This window comes from Pseudonaja textilis, chromosome 3 (genome assembly GCF_049901715.1).
Source record: "Pseudonaja textilis isolate UNSWEBS1 chromosome 3, rPseTex1.2, whole genome shotgun sequence".
NCBI classification, from domain to species: Eukaryota; Metazoa; Chordata; class Lepidosauria; order Squamata; family Elapidae; genus Pseudonaja; species Pseudonaja textilis.
In genome coordinates, this window is record NC_141992.1 from 2,286,052 (window position 1) to 2,306,959 (window position 20,908).

At 47.6% G+C, this 20,908-nt stretch overlaps 1 protein-coding gene and 1 long non-coding RNA gene across 2 annotated transcripts in view; one reads left to right on the forward strand and one right to left on the reverse strand.

The window, feature by feature from the left end:
• Window positions 1-1,662, reverse strand: part of DNMT3B (DNA methyltransferase 3 beta) — a 34,666-nt gene extending 33,004 nt beyond the window's left edge. Inside the window, exon 1 of the mRNA XM_087928692.1 lies at window positions 1,491-1,662. Within this exon, the coding sequence (XP_087784818.1) occupies window positions 1,491-1,662 (172 nt within the window). The remainder of the gene's footprint in view (window positions 1-1,490) is intronic.
• LOC148125983 (uncharacterized) overlaps window positions 1-20,908 on the forward strand; it is a 352,312-nt gene that overhangs the window by 297,339 nt on the left and 34,065 nt on the right. The window lies entirely within an intron of this gene.

Below are 20,908 nucleotides of genomic sequence, written 5' to 3' on the forward strand. Positions count from 1 at the left end.
CCCAATTATGGTCGTATGTCAAGGACTACCTCACAGCCAGTGGTTCCTCCATGCTGGGAGCCTCCATCATGTTTCTCAACCTTGAGGATGGGCTGCAATTCCCAAATCCCCACCCCCCAGGCAGCTGGTCTTCCCAATTGTCAAGGCTGGGAGATATTTCTCCAGAGAAATCCTTTCCTAATCAGTTGGGTTTGGGGCACTGGTGGTATGATACCGGTTCGGCCTGGTTCCATCGAACCGGTTGCAAAAATGACTACCTGTTCGGGGCAAACTGGTAGTAGACGATTCGCTGAGAGTAGAAAGAAGGGTCATCGAAAATGGCACACGTGTTCCACCCAAACTATCCCTCTCCTCCTTTCTTCTTTTGTTCCTTCTTTTGTTTGTTCCTCTTTCCTCTCCCTCCTTCTTCCTTCCTTCTCCCTCTTCTCCTTCCTTTCTTTATCCTCCCTCCCCTTTCCTTTCTTCCTCCTCCCTCCCTCCTCTTCCTTCCTCCTTTATACTCCCTCCCTCTCCCCGCTCCTTCCTTCCTCTTTACCCTCTCTAGCTTCTCCTTCCTTCCTTCCTTTCCATCCTTCCTTTTTACTCTCCTCTCCTTCTTCCTTCCTTCTTTCCCTCCCCTCCTTCCTTTCTTTATCCTCCCTCCATTCTCCTTCCTTCCTTCTCCCTCCCCTCCTTCCTTCCTTTATCCTCCCTTTTCCTTTCTTCCTCCTCCCTATCTTCTCCTTCCTTCCTTCCATCCTTCCTTTTTACTCTCCTCTCCTTCTTCCTTCCTTCTTTCCCTCCCCTCCTTCCTTTCTTTATCCTCCCTCCATTCTCCTTCCACCCTGCCTCCTACTTCCATCCCTCCTCTTTTCTTCCTCCCTCCCTCCTTTCTCCTCGTTCCCTCCCTTCTCCTTCCTTCCTCTCTTTATTCCTCCTCCCTCTCCCCTCCTTCCTTCCTCTTTATCCTCCCTATCTTCTCCTTCCTTCCCTCCCTCCTTACTCTCCCCTCCTTCCTTCATCTCTCCTTCTCTTCCTTCCTTCCTTTTTATCCATTCTCGTTCCTTTCTGCCTCCTTCCATCATCTTTTCTTCCTCTTCCCTTTCTCCCTCCCTTTCTTCCTCCTTCCTTCCTCTTTATCCTCCTTCCTTCCTTCCCTTCTCTTCTCCTTCCTTTCTCTCTCCCTCTGTGGAGATTCTCAGTCATCCAGGTTGTTCCAAACCTGCTTTTTCAAGCGGCAACTGGAGTTTTTGGAAGAAAGAAAGTCCAGTTGCCTCTTGGAAAAGGAACTCTGGGTTCTTCCCTCCTTCCTTCCTTTTTTCCTTCCTCCTCCTGTCTCCTTCTTCTCTCCCTCCCTTCTCCTCCCTTACCTTCACACCCCTTCTTATCCCCCCCCCGATAAGGCAAGCCCACCCATCTCCAAAACCTGACCTTTGACCCCAGGGTCAGAGAGTGGGGGGGGGGGCTGCCGGCTGCCCCAAAACTTGATGACCTCTTGGGCACAAAGGTACCTGTCACTTTGCTCCCCTCGGAGGGAGGCTCCGGGTCGCTGCAGTCCCCGTTGACCAAGGTCAGGTCCATCGTCCACATGATGCTGTTTTCCCTTTTCATTGTCACCTGCGGGAGATATTTCCCAGGAAGACAATCTTCAGCCAAACCAAACTTCGCCCCATGGTTACTCATCATAGCAAAGCAACCTCCCATTTTTCTTGGACCCCAAATGAGAACATTTACCCCCCCACCGTTGCAACTTTCCAAGATTTAAAAGAGTTGTGGGTTTGTTTGTTTGTTTTTTGCAGGTTGAGACAAATTTCAACTCCCACAATTCCCCAGCCGGCTTCCTTTAAGATGGGTGGACTTCAGCTCCCAGAATTCCCTACTCGGCAAGCTTCAACTCGAAAGGAGAAAAATCTCCTTTTTTTCGGGCCTAGACAGACCAGGGTTTTCTAACCTTGGCCGCTGTAAAATGGGTAAAATAGGGCTGGCTGGGGAATTCTGGGAATTGAAAGTCCACCCCTTTTAAAGCAAGCCAGCTGGGGAAATCCCAGCTATGACATGTATCCTGTCCCTGGAGATTGGTCAGTATTTTTCAAACTTAGAATCCATAAATTGGGTGGGCCTCAACTCCCAGAATTCCCCAACCAACATGGCTGGCCGGCTGAGGAATTCTGGGAGTTGAAGTCCATTCATCTTAACGTCGCTGCAATTGAGGAAGGCTTTCTACCAAAGTCTGCAAACTCTTACCAAAAGTTAAAACAGGTTTAATTCAACTGTCACCCCCCACAACCCCCCAAAAAAACTTTTAGTTTATTATTTTAATAAAGAGGGACAGCCCCTTTGAGTCCCGGGGTGTCCCAGAGCCTCCCCCGCCACCATTTTTGTCCCAAAACAGAAAGGCCAACCAAAGGGGAAGAAGGAAGTGTAGGGGTTTTTTTTTGGGGGGGGGGGGAAGGAACAAAGCCTCCAGGTGTCCGCCTTGATCCTGCAGGGATCAAAAAGGGATCTGTCCAGGCAGGCCTCCCTTTGGCTGGTTGCAAAATACAAGAGGTGGGTGGGAAAAACCTGTTTAAATGGATTTTCCGGCAAAGAATATTCAGAGAGAGAGAGAGAGAGAGAGAGGCTCAGGCTGAGAACACAACACGACACACACAGAGACTCACAATCATTTCCACACACTGCTGGGGCTGCATGCCACCTTCATTGCAAAGGGGTGCAAACGACCCCGGATGGCATCGCAACTTGCCTAACGTTGGGTGCCAAAAGTGAATTAAATTGCAAATGGAAGCCAATTCTGGATGGGGCAGCCCGGGCAGATTCTTTAAAAGTACCTACAGGCCACGCTTGGTGGCTTTGCCCAAAAAGTAAAAAATATTGGGGAAAAAATTAGAATGTGGATAAAAGGAATTACGAATATTCAACTAGAATTCAAGGCCAAAGTATTTTTATTGGGAATGATAAAAGGTGATTACACAAAAGAAATGAAATATTTAATTCTCCATATAATTACCGGAGCAAGAATTGCATTGGTACAATGCTAGAAGGGTAACCCAAATGTCAACAAATAATTTGATAATTCAGAAGGTTCTTGATTGCGCTGAAATGGATGTACTTACCCCAAAACTGAAAGGATGAGGTAGACTCAAAATATAGTACAGTTTGGGAAAAATGGAACAATTGGATCAAGGATAAAAACCAGGGAATAAAAAGATAAAGAATTGAAAAATAAAGTGGTTAGATTAAGAGTTATTTACCAAAAATAGGAAATGAATATTAGTAAAATTGTTTTCGAGAAAAGAACACAACATCTAAGTTGATTAGAAATATATATGTTTTATGTTTATTTGCTATGTTTTTCATATTGATTCCATTTGCAATGAAACGTTGTATATTAAGCATTGTGTATATATATTTATTTACCTCTGATACCTCCAGCCAAAGCCCAGCCAGCCATCCAGATGAAACCTAGCTTCCTAACAAATGATAGCCGTCCATTTACTCGGAGCCAAACTGCACTAAAAGCCTCCAATACAGGAACACAATGTTGCCAGCCAATCAAGATAAAAAAGCCACAAAATAGACAGAAGATATTAGAAACACCAATCAAGCAGAAACACAGCCAACTCCAAGATCAATAACCACAGACCAAGACACCCAACCAATCAGGATGAAGAAAAAAAAACATTCTAGCACAGCAGTAGGCTAGCCCCAAATTTAAAACAGAAACGGCTGTGAAAGTCTGACTCACAGACGAACACAATACACAAGCCTGATGATGGCAGATGAGATTCTGCCGAAACGTCACTACAACTTTAAAAGCACAACTACAATGATATATAAACTATAAATTATAATATATAAACTACAAACTATAATGATTATATATAAATATATAATCTTTAATAAAGTTTATCTTAAATTAAAAAAATAAAAATAAAAGTACATACAGAAAGTACTTGACTTATAGCTGTCCGTTTAGTGACCAAAGTTGCAATGGCACTGAAAAAAAGCGAGTTAGGACTGTGTTTCCCCCTTACAATCGTTGCGGCATTTTTCTGGAGTCATGTGATCCAAATTTGGCCGCTGGGTGGCAACTGACTCGTATTTATGAGGGATGTGGTGTCCCTGGGGGGGGCATGCATTTCCCCTTTTGAGACCTTCCAATGAGCAATGGGGACCGAGATTCACTTAACGACCATGGAACGAGCTCAACAAGAGCAAGGATTTGCTGAACAACCAGGTCAAACACGGTCGCCAAATGGAGCAAAACTCACTTAACTTGTCTTGGCTTAGTGGGAGAGGTCATCCTTAAGTTGCATCAGTTTGTTTAGTGACCGTTTGGAGTTGCAAAGTTACGGGAGAAGAAGCGAATCATCTTTTTTCACACTTATGACCGTTGCCCATTTTTCTCGTGATCAAAATTTGGACTCTTGGCAACTGATTCATATTTACGACGGTTGCAGTGTCCCTTTTGGGACCTTCTAACAAGCAAAATCAATGGGGGAGGGGAAGCCAAATTCACTTAACAACTGAATTACTAACTTAACAACTGCAGTAATTTGCTTAACCGTGGTGGATGGAAAGGTCGTAAAACGGGCCAAAGCTCATTTAGCAAGTGTCTTGCTAAAGCAACGGAAATCTGGGGCTCCCTTCTGGTCATAAGTCAAGGGCTAATTGTGGGTGCCATTGTGCACATTGGTTCCATCTGTAGGATTCGTTCTGCAACTAAATTGAGCCTCGGTGGCGCAGTGGTTAGAGTGCACTACTGCAAGCTACTCCCACTGCAATTTGGCAAATCAAATACCACCAGGATCAAGGTTGACTCAGTCTTCCATCCTTCCGAGGTGGATAAAATGAGGACCCAGACTGTTGGGGGCAAGAGGCTGACTCTGTAAACCTCTTAGAGAGGACTGGGAAGCACTATAAAGCGGTATATAAGTCTAAGTGCTATTGCTAAATGAAAAGTAAGCTTTGCGAGACAAATTGGCGCCTTTTGAAACGGAGACCCAGATAAAGGCCTTGTTCTGACCCAGACTTCATCAAAGGTAATTAAACACAAACTTGTTTTAAAAGCAGAACCTATTTTATTGCAACACTGGGAAATGCTTTCATTTCCAGCCAGAAACTAATCTTAAATAGTTCCCCGAGATAAGCACACACCTTTCAGTTCTGTGGAATGCTGCCAAAAACAGAAGTATCCAATTAACTAAAACAGAAAAAGTAGCAGAAAAAAACGACCAGAGTACACAGAGCTTCAAGGAGGACTCAGAACCGATCGAACTACTTTGCTTCCTGCAAAGTTTTCATCATCTTGGCCTGACTTGGCCAATCACCTCCCAGCCTTACTCCTGAGTTGCCCCTTTTGTCTCAGCTGGTCTCGCCTTCTGGCAACTCTGCGCATACGCGCATTGGGAACAGGCTCCCCTTGTTCCTCTGCCTTTCTGCTGCCAGACTCTGGAGGCTCCAGAGGCAGCACCCCACTCCCAGATGGTCCTGGCCCCACCTCTGTATCGGATGCAGGACCCTCATCCGAGTCCTCTCCAGACTCCCGGACCGGTCCCCGTTCTTCTCCACTGTCCTATTCCGCTGCTGTCTGCCTCAGCGGCCGGCAAACCACAACAAGGATAGGAGGGCTCAGAAAAATACAAGCCCTTCATTTCGAGACCATTCAAAGACGCGAGGGCACCGAGAAACACGACTTATGACCGGTCCTCGCACTTACAGCCACTGCAGCATCAGTCACCTGATCAAAATCCGGGCCCTGTAATTTGTGCACCTTCCTAAGCCAGGCTTCCGACAATCCCTGGAGGAAATCGGATTTGTTTTAACGACCGCACGAATCTCTACCCCATTTTCGCCACACCACAGAAGCAAATCGCTGGGGTCTTTAAGTGAATCATACAGCTGCTAAGCGAATCCAACCCCTCTCCTTCCCCCCCCCCCCACCGAGTCTCAAGCTGGCTGTGCAGGTCGCCAATGGCAACCCAGGAGCCAGGATGCTGCAACCCAGTCGCTAGGCAACCTGATTTTTTGATCATGTGACCCCATTCCCCGGGGGATGCTGGAAGAACCTAAATTTGGGGCATTTCCCTGGACCAGGGACCCCCAAACTTGGCCACTTTAAGACTCGAGGACTTCAACTCCCAGAGTTCTCCAGTCAGCTAATTCTGGGAGTTGAAGTCCACCAGTCTTAAAGTGGCAACGTTTGGGGACCCCAGCCCTGGATTCATCCACACTCTCTCCCCCCCCCCTAAAAAAAAAAAGCCCCGCCAGTTCCCAGAATGCTTCACTCAATTCCTCCAGCCAAAAGGATGTGGCTGGGACTCTCTCTCCGCCCTCCTCCAGCCTTCCTTCCCACTTTCCTTGATATAATAACCACATTATCACCGGAAGGTCCTGGGCCTGCAACAGGAAACGTCTGTTTTCCAGCTTAGCCATTTCTAAGCTTCCCTTCACTCAGGAAGGGTCGCACACCAGTTTTGCAATTTACCCAAGACCCTTCCCCCCGTTTTCTTCTTCTTTTAATAGTAAAATCAACACTTCAGTAATTTGTCAGCATGCCAACTTGCTTCAAAAATATATAATGATATGATAGTCTGCCTTGCAAAATAATTTAGCCCAAAAATGCTATGCAAGACGTATCTTAAACTTATTAACAAGAAGTATAAAATACAACCTTATATCAGGATTATTTCAGCAAAGAATTCTGAGCATCAACACAAAAAACAGGAATACTACAATACTACTACAATAAATTGTTTTGCAATTCAGTGTACGGTATAGTATAATATAATATAGTAAATAAGTAGAATAAAGTAAATAAAATTATTACAAATGTAAATATGTAGAACATTTCAAGTTCAGAACACTTTTTGGGTCTCAGGAACTGGGCTAGGTTAGAGGGAAAGGAGATTTAACGTGACTTTATCTAACCAGCTTTGGTCGCTACGATTGTGAAAACTCTAGAAAGGATGCAGACGAAGGCAACTAGGCTGGATTGATTGAATTCTTTATTGTTATTCTATGCATAAACACAGTATATACAATGAAATTCACATAACATCCAGAGACCAGACTCAACATGCACACACACGACAATCCCCAAACACCCCGCACCCACCCGCCAAAATTCCCCGCCTCCTAAAAACACACAAGCCTCCACACCACAGACCAAGTAATACCATCCAACAGCTAACTGATGGTGGTCCTTAAGTTCATTGTTAAGTACAATTATAGCTCTGGGATAAAACTGTTCAGGAAACTCGTGTGGTCCGAGTTTTAATTGTTCTGTATCTCCTGACAGAAGGCAACAGCTTCAGAAAGATTGTGAGCAGGATGGGAAGAGTCGCTGAGAATGTTGTGCCACTTCCTCAAACAGCGAGAGGCGAAGGTGTCGTCCAGGGCTGGTAACTGGAGCCCGAGGATATTCTGGGCAGTTTGAATGATTCTCTGTAGAGCCTTTTTTTGTCCGCTCCACAGCTGCTCCCATCCCGTGCAAGGATGCCGTATGTCAGGACACTCTCAATGGTGCTGCGGAAGTAAATGCTGAGTTAAGTTTGTCTTCCTGAGCCTTCTCAGGAAGTGCAGCCTCTTCTTCTGTGCCTTCTTTACAAGCATGTTAGCATGATGAGGGGACTGGAGGCTAAAACATACGAGGAATGGTAGCAGGAACTGGACATTTCTAATGTAATGAAAAGGACCAGGATGTTATTTATTCCCTGCAGCAACAAAGGGGCTCACTCAGTTAGTCTGACGTGGTGGATGTTGGCTTGGGAAGTCCTGCAAATGCCTGGCACTACTTCCTGTGAGCATCCATGGGAAGTTGTGCCTGATCTCTTATTTCTACCGCAATGCCGAAGAGATTGAAAAAGAAGAACCGGCTGCAGCTGACAAGGCAGTTACCAAGGAGGAGTTCCAGGGTGAATGGACAGCCCCTGCCCCTGAATTCACTGCACCTCCACAGCCTAAAGGGTCTTACTGGTCTGAAGGGGTATAACGACTGGTCTCATTTGAGACAACAATGAATCCACATACAGATAGGAGGTTGTTCAACTTGCCTTGTGGTGCAACCAGAACAATCTGGAACTGAACACACTCAAAACTGCAGAAATGGTGGTAGACTTTAGGAGAAACCCTCCTATACGACCACCTCTTACAATACTAGACAACACAGTATCAACAGCGGAGACCTTCAAATTTCTAGGTTCTATTATATATGACCTAAAATGGACACCTAACTTCAAAAACATCATCAAAAAAGCACAACAAAGAATATTCTTTCCGCGCCAACTGAGGAAGCTCAAACTTGCCCAAGGAGCTGCTGATCCAGTTCTACAGAGGAAGGATGGAGTCTCTCATCTGCGCCTCTGTAACTGTCTGGTTTGGTTCTGCAACCCAACAGGAGAGACACAGACTCCAGAGGGTAATTAGGACTGCAGAAAAAAACATTACTACCAACCTGCCTTCCACGGACATAATAATATCTGTATACATTTCTTGTTGAATTTACATTCATGTTATATTCTAGTCAACATTATATATCATATTACATCATTATTACAATGTCATTAGGATTTTTTATTTCAGTTTCCAGCTATCGTTGAAAGCAAATCCCAACTCTTACTAGATTATATTCGTGTTATAACTTATTCAGAACGATCTATGACAGTGTATCATTATTACCGCATCCTTTAATTTCTTACTCTACTTTCTAACCATCCATAAAATAAATCCCAAATCTTACAACACTCCCTTTCTTCTTCCTCCCTAATTGCTAATGTTAACCTTGCCTTTTCTTTTTTCTTTTGAAGACGTTTCGCTTCTTATCCCAGAAGCTTCTTCGGCTCTGACTGAATGGTGGGGAAGGGAAGGAGTTCTATTCCTTGAAGAAGCTTCTGGGATGAGAAGCAAAACGTCTTCAAAAGGAAAAAAAAAACTAGGAAGTCCAGTTGGCTCTTGAAAAAAAAAAAGGACCTTCGGGATAACCATGACTTGGAGGACGGAGAATCTTGACAGACTTTTAACCAGGGATTAAGGAGAATAATTAATCAGTGGAACCGCTTGTCTTTAAATGTTGTAAACGCTCCAACACTGGAGGGTTTTTAAGAAGAGATTGGGCCACCATTAGTCTGAAATGGTGTAGGGCAGGGGTGTCCAACCTTGGCCACTTTAAGACTTGTGGACTTCAACTCCCAGAATTCCTCAGCCAGCTTTGCTGGCTGAGGAATTCTGGGAGTTGAAGTCCACAAGTCTTAAAGTGCCAAGGTGCTGCTGAGAATTCTGGGAGTTGAAGTCACAAGTCTTAAAGTGGCCAAGGTTGCTGGCTGAGGAATTCTGGGAGTTGAAGTCCACAAGTCTTAAAGTGGCCAAGGTTGCTGGCTGAGGAATTCTGGGAGTTGAAGTCCACAAGTCTTAAAGTGGCCAAGGTTGCTGGCTGAGGAATTCTGGGAGTTGAAGTCCACAAGTCTTAAAGTGGCCAAGGTTGCTGGCTGAGGAATTCTGGGAGTTGAAGTCCACAAGTCTTAAAGTGGCCAAGGTTGGACACCCCTGGTGTATGTAGGGTCTCCTGCTTGGGCAGGGGGTTGGACTAGAACAGTGGTCGCCTACCAGTGGCCAGGGACCACTGTGGTCCGTGAGAAAATGTTGGTGGTCCGCAGAGAAACGTCTCCCCCAAAGCAATTGATCCAGGCTGTGCGGGAACACAAGGCTGCGCCGCCCACATGGCCTGCGGGAACACAAGGCTTGCGTCGCTTGCATTGCGCATAACATGAGGTAGTGAGGGGAGGGGAGAAAGGGCGGAGGGGGGAACTTGTCCCACTTGCCTCACGCGACCGCTTCTTCTTCTGCTTTTGGCTACACGCAAGGAAAGCAGCCGAAGTCTTTCTTTCTCTCCTTCAGACTCTGCCAGAAATGAGCCTTTGGGACCCTGCAAGGCCTCCTGCTCCAAGAGGCTGCGCAGGCAAAGACTCATTTATGGCGGAGTTTGGGGGAGAGAAAGAAAGACTTCTGCGGCTTCTGCTGCTTTCCTTGCATGAAGCCAAAAGTCTCTCTCTCTCTTCTTTCTCTCCCCCTGAGAACAGAGCTGGAGACTGCATCCTGCGATCCCAAGTAAAGAACGATCGAACTGTAGGAAAACGAAGTGGGGGATTTTCCTGCAGACATTTTGGAGGATTTTCCCAGGGTCTCTGGTCCGAGGGATTTAAAATGATGGGTTTGGTGGTCCCTGAGGTCCAAAAGACCTCAGGGGTCCCTTCCAAGTCTGTGATCTGTCTTTTTGATAAAGATGTCAGAATGCACGGTATTTAAGCAGATCTCTGTTTGATGGACGCTAGAGAAAACTTTGTTGGCATCATTGAAACGATTTTGAGCACCAAGTTGGTTTGCAGGGAGGCAATTTCATACTTTTGTGAAAGCTACCCTCTTTGGATTCATACGTTCGTTTGAGCAACTGAGCCTAGTGGTTTTCTCGCAGACATTTCATGACCCAGCTAGGTAACTTCATCAGCGCTAGAAGGGCGTGAGGTTGATGTAACCTAGTTTGTCTATGGAGATTCTTGATTATCCAGGTCACGGTTGTCCCCAAAGGTGCTTTTTCAAGAGGCAACTGGACCTTCTGGTTTTTCTTTGAAGACGTTTCGCTTCTCACCCAAGAAGCTTCGGTTCAGTTCTTCAGTTGAGAAGTGAAAAGTTTTCCAGGAAAGCAAACCCAAGGAAGTCCAGTTTTTCTTTTGAAAAGTACCTGGATTTGACAAAGTCTGGATTTGAAATGTCTGCAAGAAAACTACCAAGAGGAGTAAAAAAAAAAAAAAATTGGCAAAGAAGCTCCCGTGAGTTATTTGTAAAAATAAAAAGACAGGATGCAAATAAATACATTTTTTTTAAAAAAAAAAAAAACACTCCCACCATGATGGACAGGGCAAGTCTCTGGTATGTAAACAGGGAATAAACCCCACTCTCTTCTAGCGCTGATGTTACCTAGTTGGGTTATGAAATGTCTGCAAGAGAACAAGACAGCACCCACAGACTGACCCCACAATTGCCCACCCTACTCTTCCCTCATCCTCCTCCCTCCAAACCCCCTTCCTTCTAGCACTAGCTGGGCCAACCAAACTCAAGAGACCACCAAGAAGCCCCCAAATCTCCCCCCTCTTTGCAAATCCCACTCCCTTCTAGCAATGATGATGTTACTTAGTTGGGTCATGAAACATCGGCAGGAAAACAGCTAAGATCAGAGAGTACCAAGGATGCCAGAGTCCTTCTCCTTCTCCATTCTACAACTCCCTCTTCCCATCTAGCACTGACGGGTCACGTAAAACCACCATGGTTTGATGGGTCAAGAAAACCACCAGTCAAAGGACACCAAAGACCCCGCCCTCCTCCTCCTCTCCATAACCCCCCATCTCTTCCAGCACCGATGATGTTATCTAGATTCAGCAATGAAACACCTACAAGAAAACAACCAAATTCAGAGAGCTCAAAGGCACCTAGAACAAGGTCTGTGAACAAGCCACACAAACCGACATATGTAAGGGATGGAAAGAGGGCAAACAGACATAAAGTTAGATCTACGGCTGGTTTGATGCTCACTGGTGGTTCCTTACCACAGCAGAGAGAGGAAGAGATCTGGTGGATCACTTCTGGTCCCTAAATTCAACTCCGAAGAGGGTTTGGTGACCTGGTGTAACAAAACCAGCCTCGTTTTAAAGGTAGGAAAAACTAAGAGAGATTGCTGTTGGTTTCAGAAAAGGCAGGCACAGCCACACACCCCTGCGTGTTACTGATTCACCTGGTGGAGGTGGTTAACAGCATCAAGTTTCGGGGCATGCAGCTAACAAGTAGGATGGCCTGGCCACTCAAGAGTGAGACGAAGCCTGCATTTTCCGCGTAGCATGAGAAAAGTGCACCTCCTCCCTTCGCCGGGCCTTGCCACTTTCTGTAGAGGGACGATGGAGAGGATCCTGCCCTACGGCGCTACTGTCTGGCTTGGAAGCAGACCGAAACCGTCAGCTCTGGACAGGAAGGCAGCCCGGAGAGTGGTGAGGGCAGCAAAAAAGATTATCAGCCGTTCAGTCCCTTCTATCCAGATAGTTGGTGTGTGCGTGTGTGTGTGTAACTGGGGGATTTTAAGAAGAGTTTAGACAGTCACTTGCCTGAGGTTGTATAGGTTCTCCTGCTTAAGCAGGGGCTGGACTAGAAGACCTCCAAGGTCCCTTCCAGCCCTATTCTAATTCTAATTCTATTCTAATTCTATTCTTATTCCTTTCCATGTTCTGTTCTGTTCTATTCCAATTCTGCTCTTATTATTTTATTATTTCATTCTTATTTCTAGTCTAGTCTATTTTATATTCTGTTTTCTATTCTAATTCTATTCTTATTCCATGTTCTGTTTTCTATTCTATTCTTATTCTATTCTATTCTTATTCCATGTTCTGTTCTGTTCTATTCAAATTCTGTTCTATTATTTCATTCTTATTTTTAGTCTAATCTATTTTATATTGTTTTCTATTCTAATTCTATTCTTATTCCATGTTCTGTTTTCTATTCTATTCTAATTCTATTCTGTTCTTATTCCATGTTCTGTTCCGTTCTATTCAAATTCTGTTCTATTATTTCATTCTTATTTTTAGTCTAGTCTATTTTATATTGTTTTCTATTCTAATTCTATTCTTATTCCATGTTCTGTTTTCTATTCTATTCTTATTCTATTCTATTCTTATTCCATGTTCTGTTCTGTTCTATTCAAATTCTGTTCTATTATTTCATTCTTATTTTTAGTCTAATCTATTTTATATTGTTTTCTATTCTAATTCTATTCTTATTCCATGTTCTGTTTTCTATTCTATTCTAATTCTATTCTGTTCTTATTCCATGTTCTGTTCTGTTCTATTCCAATTCTGTTCTATTATTTCATTCTTACTTTTAGCCTAGTCTATTTTATATTGTTTTCTATTCTAATTCTATTTAATTCTATTCTATTCTTATTCCATGTTCTGTACTGTTCTATTCCAATTCTGTTCTGTTCTATCATTTCATTCTTTTTTCTAGTCTAGTCTATTTTATATTCTGTTTTCTATTCTATTCCATTCCATTCCATTCGTATATGTTTGTGTGTGTGTGTGTGTGTATGTATATATATATATATATATACATACATACATACATATATATTATTGCATGTGTATATATGTGTGTTATGTATGCGTATTGGTAGATATATATGGTGAGCAAGGGTGAATGCATCCTGGATGCGTTGGCAAGAACTCGCAGGTATATTATGTAACAGACGGAGGCCAGCCCGTCTTAAATCTAAGGTTTACAAGACAACCATCTGCCCTGTTTCACTGTATGGCACTGAATGCTGGACAGCAACACCAGGGACCGAACGCTCCGTCCAGGCCATGGAAACAGGAAGGCTCCGTCGGATATCGGACATCTCTCCCTTCTGGACCACATCACAAATGACTCCATTCAACATTTTGGCGTGGCACCAATCATAGAGAAGGTGAGAGAAGGCCGACGCTACTGGTATGGACACATCCAGAAAGCAGCACCTTCCACCCTGGCCAAGGCTGGCTATCAACTAGAAGCCAATGGCCGGCCACCTCCCGGGCGTCCAAAACAGAGATGGCACCCTCAACGGGTAAGCAAACTGCCCTGGAGACACAGCTGACCGTGCAAAATGGAATTCAAAGATCCAAAAGCGAACCTTGCACCTGGGGGAATATGAGGAGGAGAGGAGGGGGAGGAGAAAAAGAAAAAAGGGGAAGAAGTAGAAGAGAGGGAGAAGGAGCAGGAATAAGAGAAGGAGGAGGAGGAGAGGAAGAAGAGGAAGAGGAGGAAACAGAGGAAGGAGAAGAAGAAGAGGAGCAGGAGAAGGAAGAGGAGAGGAGGAGGAAGGGAGGAGAAGGAAAAGGAGGAAAAGAGAGGGGCAGGAATAAGAGAAGGAGAAGAGGAAGAGGAGGAAAAGGAGGAAGGAAAAGAAGAGGAGGAGGAGGAGGAGGAAGAGGAAGAGGAGCAGGAGAAGAGGAAGAGGAGGAGAGGAGGAGGAAGGGGGAGAAGGAAAAGGAGAAGGAATAGAAGAAGGAGAAGGAAGAGGACAAGGAGAAAGAGGAAGGAGAAGGAAGAGGAGAGGAGGAGGAAGGGAGGAGGAGGAAAAGGAGGAAAAGAGAGGAGCAGGAATAAGAGAAGGAGAAGAGGAAGAGGAAGAGGAGGAAGAGGAGGAAAAGGAGGAAGGGAAGAAGAAGAGGAGGAGGAGGAGAGAAGGAAGAGGAGAAGAGGAGGAGGAAGGGGGAGAAGGAAAAGGAGGAAAAGAGAGGAGCAGGAATAAGAGAAGGAGAAGAGGAAGAGGAGGTAAAGGAGGAAGGAGAAGAAGAGGAGGAAGAGCAGGAGAAGGAAGAGGAGAGGAGGAGGAAGGGAGAAGGAAAAGGAGAAGAGGAGAAGGAAGAGGAAGAGGAGGAGCAGGAGAAGGAATAGAAGAAGGAGGAGAAGGAAGAGGACAAGGAGAAAGAGGAAGGAGGAGGAGAGGAGGAAGAGCAGGAGAAGAGGAGGAGAAGGAAGAGAAGAGGAGGAACAGAAGAAGAAGGAAAAGGAGAAGGAGAGAAAGAGGAAGAGGAAGGAGAGGAGGAGGAGAGGAGGAGGAAGAGCAGGAGGAGGAATAGGAGAAGAGGAGGAAGAGGACAAGAAAGAGAAGAAGGAGCAGGAGAAGAAGGAATAGGAGAATGAAGAGGACAAGAAGAAGAGGAAGAGGAGGAGGAGAGGAAGAAGAGCAGGAGAAGGAATAGAAGAGGAGGAGGAGGAGGAAGAGAAGAAGGAATAGGAGGAGAAGGAAGAGAACAAGAAGAGGAAGAGGAAGGAGAGGAGGAGGAGAGGAGGAAGAGAGGAGGAGAAGAGCAGTAATAGGAATAGGAGAAGAGGAGGAGGAGGACAAGGAAGAGAAGAGAAGGAGAAGAAGGAATAGGAGAATGAAGACAAGAAGAAGAGAAAGAGGAAGGAGAAGGAGAGGAAGAAAAAGAGCAGAAGGAATAGGAGAAGAGGAGGAGGAGCAGGAGGACAAGGAAGAGAAGAGAAGGAGAAGAAGGAATAGGAGAATGAAGAAGACAAGAAGAGAAAGAGGAAGGTGAAGGAGAGGAAGAAAAAGAGCAGGAGAAGGAATAGGAGAAGAGGAGGAGAAGGAAGAGAAGGAATAGGAGAATGAAGAGGACAAGAAGAAGAGAAAGAGGAAGAGGAGAGGAGGAAGAGGAGGAGGAGAAGGAATAGGAGAAGAGGAACAGGAGGAGAAGGAGGAGAAATAGGAGGAGGAAAACAGGAGGAAGAAAAGGAGGAAGAATTTTGCCACCATTGTTAAGCGAATCACAGCAGTTGTTAAGTGAGTTGCCTGGTTGTTAAGCGAACCCACTTTCCCTGGGGAGTTTGCTTGCCAGAGGGGACCATGTGAGACTCCCAGTGGATGCCACGACCGCCTTGCCACAGAGTTAGAGAATCTGGCTTTCCCTTGGACTTTGCTGGCCAGAAGGTCGTAAAAGGGGATCACGTGACCCTGAAACAGGGCAACCGTCGTAAGTATGAATCAGTTGCTGAGCATCTTGAATTTTGATCGCAACGGAGCGACAGTCGTTAAGTGTGAAAAAACGGTGCTAGGTCACTTTTTTTCAGTGCCGTCGTAACTCTGAACGGTCACTAAACGGACGGCTGTAAGTCAAGGACTGCTTCTAAAGGCCACAGGCCCCTGCGGGGAAGCGGAGCGAGGCACAGGATGTGGCTTTGATGCATTAAAGGTGCAAAGAATCCACTTTAAGACCGTTTGCCAGTTTTATCCATTTTGTCTTGGGTTGCTAGCTGTCGTTCTATCCATCCAGGCAGTCCTCGACTTACAGCGGTTCATTTAGTGACCGTTCGAGATTACAACGGCAATGGGAAAATGTGACTTTAGAACCCATTTTTTCCGCAGTTTTTAAGGTCTTTGCAGCGATCAAATGTGATCAAATTTCAAAGGCTCGGCAATTGTTTCATACTTACGGCCGTCGCTACATCCCGAGGTCGTGTGATTCTCCTTTGGCGACCTTCACGAGCAAAGCCAATAGGGAAGCTAAATGTAACAACCGGGTTACTCACTTATTGGCTGCAGCGATTCACTTAACAACGGTAGCAAAACTTTCCCTGGAGAGAGAGGCAAAACTCACTTAACAAATGTTTCAGATGACTTAATTTATCAGCTGCGGTGATTTACTTAACAACATTGGCAAAAAAAGGTCACAAAATGAATCAAAACTCACTTAACAAATGTCTCAGTGACTAACTTATCAGCTGCGGTGATTTACTTAACAACAGTGGCAAAAAGGTCACAAAATGAAGCAAAACTCACTTAACAAATGTCTCAGTGACTAACTTATCAGCTGCATTGATTCACTTAACAACAGTGGCAAAAAAGGTCACAAAATGAGTCAAAAGTCACATATCAAATGTCTCTGGTGACTAACTTATCGGCTGCATTGATTCACTTAACAACAGTGGCAAAAAAGGTCACAAAATGAGTCAAAAGTCACATATAAAATATCTCTGGTGACTTATTGGCTACATTGATTCACTTAACAACAGTGGCAAAAACAGTCACAAAATGAGGCCAAACTCACTTAACAAATGTCTCAGGTGATTTAATTTTTCAACTGCGGTGATTCACTTAGCAACCGTGGCAAAAAAGGTCAAAAAATGAGACAAAACTCACTTAACGATGGTCTCACTTAACAACATGAATTCAAGGCTCGATTGTGGTTGTAACTTGAGGACTACCTGTACAGGTAAACTTTGACTTGCAGCCACAATTACGCCCAAAACGTCCACCGTTATGCCGGGTAGATGACCAATGACTTTTGGCCCATTTTCCGAGCTCTTTTAGTCCCAGGTTATTAAGCGAATCATGCAGTCGTTAAACCAAATCCGGCTTCCCCCCCAGTGACTTTCTCGGAAGATGGTTGGGAAGAGGATACGGACGTTGATCCCATATCCAAAATCCATGGCGGTTTTCAAGGACCCATATTTTGATCCCATGGGGATGCCATTCTTAAGTCACTTTTCTCGGGGACGTCACTTCAAATGGCCACTAAATGAATCACTGTAAGTCGAGGACTACCTGCACTAGTGGCCAGGCGCATGGGAATTGTTGCGCTCCTTCTAGAGGAAAAGCTGAGAAGCTGTTGGACCTCATCAATAATCCATCAGAATAGGCCTGGACGGGACCTTGGAGGTCCTCTAGTCCAGCCCCATGCTCAAACAAGGAGAACCTATGCTATTTCAGACAAGTGGCCAGCAGTTCCACTGGTTCATTGTCCACCCTGTTCGGAAGTTTCTCCTTCATTCCAGGTTGCTTCTCTCCTGGATGAGTTTCTCATCCGTTACTTCCCTGCCCTCCGGAAAATAAATCGACCCCCTACTCTTTGGGTTAAGAATACTATTGGAATACTATTACCCTTATGCCTTCTTTTCTTTAGGCCGGCCAAACCCAAATCCTACAACCTTCCGGTGTTTCTGGCCTGCACGCTTTCAATCCTCTTAAGTTGCTCTTCTCTGCACTTTTCCCCCAAAGTGGCCTTACTCAGGCTTTACAAAAGCCATACTAATAACTTCACGCCATTTTGATTCTCTGCCTCTGTTTTTATGCAATCCAAGATTGTGTTAGCCCCTTTTTTGGGTGGGGGGGCGCTGCTGCTGCACAAAACTGGCTCATCCAGCAGCCCCTTCCCAGATTTCCAGGTAGAACAGAATAACAAAGAGTTGGGAGGGACCTTGGAGGTCATCTAGTCCAACCCCCTACTGTTCCAAATATTAGCCTCTACCTAGGATCGAACTCACAGCCTCCTGATTGTGAGGCCAGAGAGAGAGAGAGTCCACCTCTCCGCCAACGGAGCTGCCCTCCCAACTAGCCAAAAAGGATTAAAAAAAATTAAAAAGCCACACTGGCCGACAACACACACAACCAACTCCAACCTCCCTGGGACACTAGGACCCATCCTCCTCCCCCCAAACTCGAGGCTCTTTGTTGGGGCTGGACTACAACTCCCATCGTTCTTGCCTGGGGGTGGTGGGGGAACCCCCTGCCCCGCTCCCTCCCTCCACTTAACAGCGTAGATCCTCCGCCTGGCCCGGCCCGATGCGCTCGAGTAGCCCCGAGCGTGCAGGAAAACTTGGGGAGAAGTCGTAAAGCGAGGCTCGGGGAAACGTTCCCACGGCCAGCCCGGGATGCGAGTCGTGTTTTCGGGCCAGCCGGACTCCGCGGGGCTCTGTGGAAGCGAGCGGGACCGGGACCCGCGTGGGCCCGGGCTGCCAGAGATACGACGCGCAACCCGCACTTATGGCCGTGGCTCATATGGCCCACGCTTCTTACTGGCCGGAGTGGACATCCTGGGTGGGTGGTGGGACAAGCGACCCCACTTTCCCCCTGCAAGGGGTGGGGGCTACCCGGAAAAATGGGGGCTGGGGGCAGCAGGGGGAACCCCCCCCCCAAGGAATGCCGGAAGGGGTCCGCAGCGCGCTTCCCACGGAATGATCGCCCCCTCCCTAGGAAATGCCCCCCCACCTCCGGCGATCTACCTGGCAGGGTTGTCGGACTCCACCCCCACTCACTCTCGACCGGGGAGCTCAGCAGGGCGGAATCAGCTCACCGGACCGCCCCCAAAAAAGTTCCCACCTCCGGGGATGCGCTGGGCGGACCGAGATGCCGGCGCCCGGACAAGCCCAAGGTGCTAGTCCGCGGCGGTTTTGCAGCCTGGGAAAGCAGACTCCGGGGGGGGGGCAAGGAGGGGTTTTTGCAAGGGGGTTGCAGGGGGGGCGGAAGAGGGTTTTTCAGGGGGGGACGGGATTTTGCAGGGGAGGTTTCAAGGAGGGAGGGGGCTTTGCAGGCGGAGGGGGTTTGCAGGCGGGGGAGGGGGTTTGCATGGGGAGGGGGTTTGCAGGGGTTGCAGGGGTTGGGGGAGGGAGGGTTTCTTCAGGGGGACAGGGGGATTTTGCAGGGGAGGTTTCAAGGAGGGGGTGTTGCATGGGGAGGGGTTTTGCAGACGGGGGGTTTGCAGAGGGGTTGAGGGCTTTTTTTCAGTGGGAGAGGGGATTTTGTTGGAGGGGGTTTTTTTCAGGGGGCTTTGGAGGCTGGGGGGTGAAGAGACAGGCAGGCAGAAGAGGGGAGAGGGCCTCCCCAGAGCCTGGCTGCCCCCTCCCCACGTTCTCGCCCTGCAGGGCACCGCCAAGCAGGCGCCCGCCGCATCAAAGGGGGCGCCTGGGGAGGGAGGGAGGGCGAGGGGCCGGCGGCGTGGGTGGGTGGGGGGGCGTCCCAAACCGGCACCGCCCAAAGCCGGTCGTTGCCCCCCCCCCACCTCCTGGAAAAGTTTGCACCGGCTCGGATCTGCTCCTCTTTTCGCCTTTTTTTTTTGCTCTGCTTTGCAGCGCGCTTTTTCTCCTCCTCCTCCTCCTCTTCCTCCTCCTCCCGCCGGCCAGGTTGCCTTTTTTTTTTTTTTACCTCTCCCGGCTCTTACCTGTTTCTCCGGCCGCTGCCAGGCGTGACTTTTCCTTCTTCTTCTTCTTCTTCTTCTCCTCCTCCTCCTCCTGGTTTTTCTTTTCCCGGGTTTCGAATCGGAAGCGAGCGAAGCCCAACCCCGCGCCGTGCCGACCTGGGCGCCGAGATTAACCCTCCGTGCGCTGCGCCCCAATGCCCTGCGCGAAAGCCCAGCCCCGGGCCAGGAAGGTTTGGGCGACCCCTCCCCCTTTCCTCCCCCCTCCCCAAGGCGGGAGGGGGAGGGGATCGGATGGCAAAGCACGCCCCCCACCCCCCAAGGCCGGCCCCTCCCCAACCTCACATTCCCCTCCCACCTCCGTTAATCCTCCCTGGTCCGGTGCAAGGACAAAAGAGGCGGATCTCCAGGTGAATGCGTTTCCCTGCTGGGGGGGAGAGAAGGAGCTGCCCGTCTGCCCCAGCGAGGCTTTCTGGCCCCCTCCCCTCCTCCAGCCCCCCCAAACAGCCTGTGGAGGAGGCAGGATTTAAGGAAAGGCAAAAGGGCGATTTGCAACGAAGAAAATGGCATTTCCCCCCCTGCCAGGTCTTCCTCTTTCCCTTCCCCCCCAGGACATGGGCAGAGCCCTCCCCCCTCCTCAGGAGGAGGGTCCCTGGGAGACGGGGGCAGGGGGGGTTTCTTGCTTTGCAATCCAGAAAGGCAAGGCGCCCCCTCCCTCACTTTGGAGAGGTTTTAACTCAGGTGAAGTTTTGGGGTGCAGACTGCAAGCGGGATCCATCAGGAGTCCCTTGGTGGCTTAGGTAGTGGAGTAGTGGGGGGGCTGTCTCTCCTCTGGAGCCTTAAGGCAAGGAGCAGAAAAGCGAGGATTCCGGCAAGCCCCCCCCTCCCCAAAAAAGCAGACATTAAAAGAAAATGGAAACCCCCAAAGTTCTCACCTAAGAGTCAATCCTAGCTAGGCCCACCAGGTTTGCAAAGTCGAAACCGAAAGCCGTCCTTGAAAGGCAGCCAGTGGGGGGGGAAGGCTGCAGGCTGGGGAAGGATCCCCCTCTCTCTGGGATCCCCAGCGATCAAGCAGCAGGTCCTCTTTGGATCTCCAGGTCCAGTGGGGCAGGAAGCCAAAGGCCTGCAACAGCCGCTGCTCGGCTTCCAGCAAGGCGGTAGAAATGCACCTCCCGGGTTTTAAAATTCCGCATTTAGCGCCGCCGGGGCCTGGGGCTAAAAGGGGGAGGGGGTTGCCCAACGGATAGGAGTCGCCCAGGGCAAGGTCTGGTTTACACAGCCCAGGAAAGACAAACTAGCTGGATTCTCACGATTGCAGGAATCTGCAAGCTCCTTTTTCCCCAAGGAACCGATTGGATTCAAATCCAGACCGTTCGGTGGTCTCCGATTCCTATACAAGACACCGAACACAAATGTGTCAGCTTTTAATGCGGGAGAAT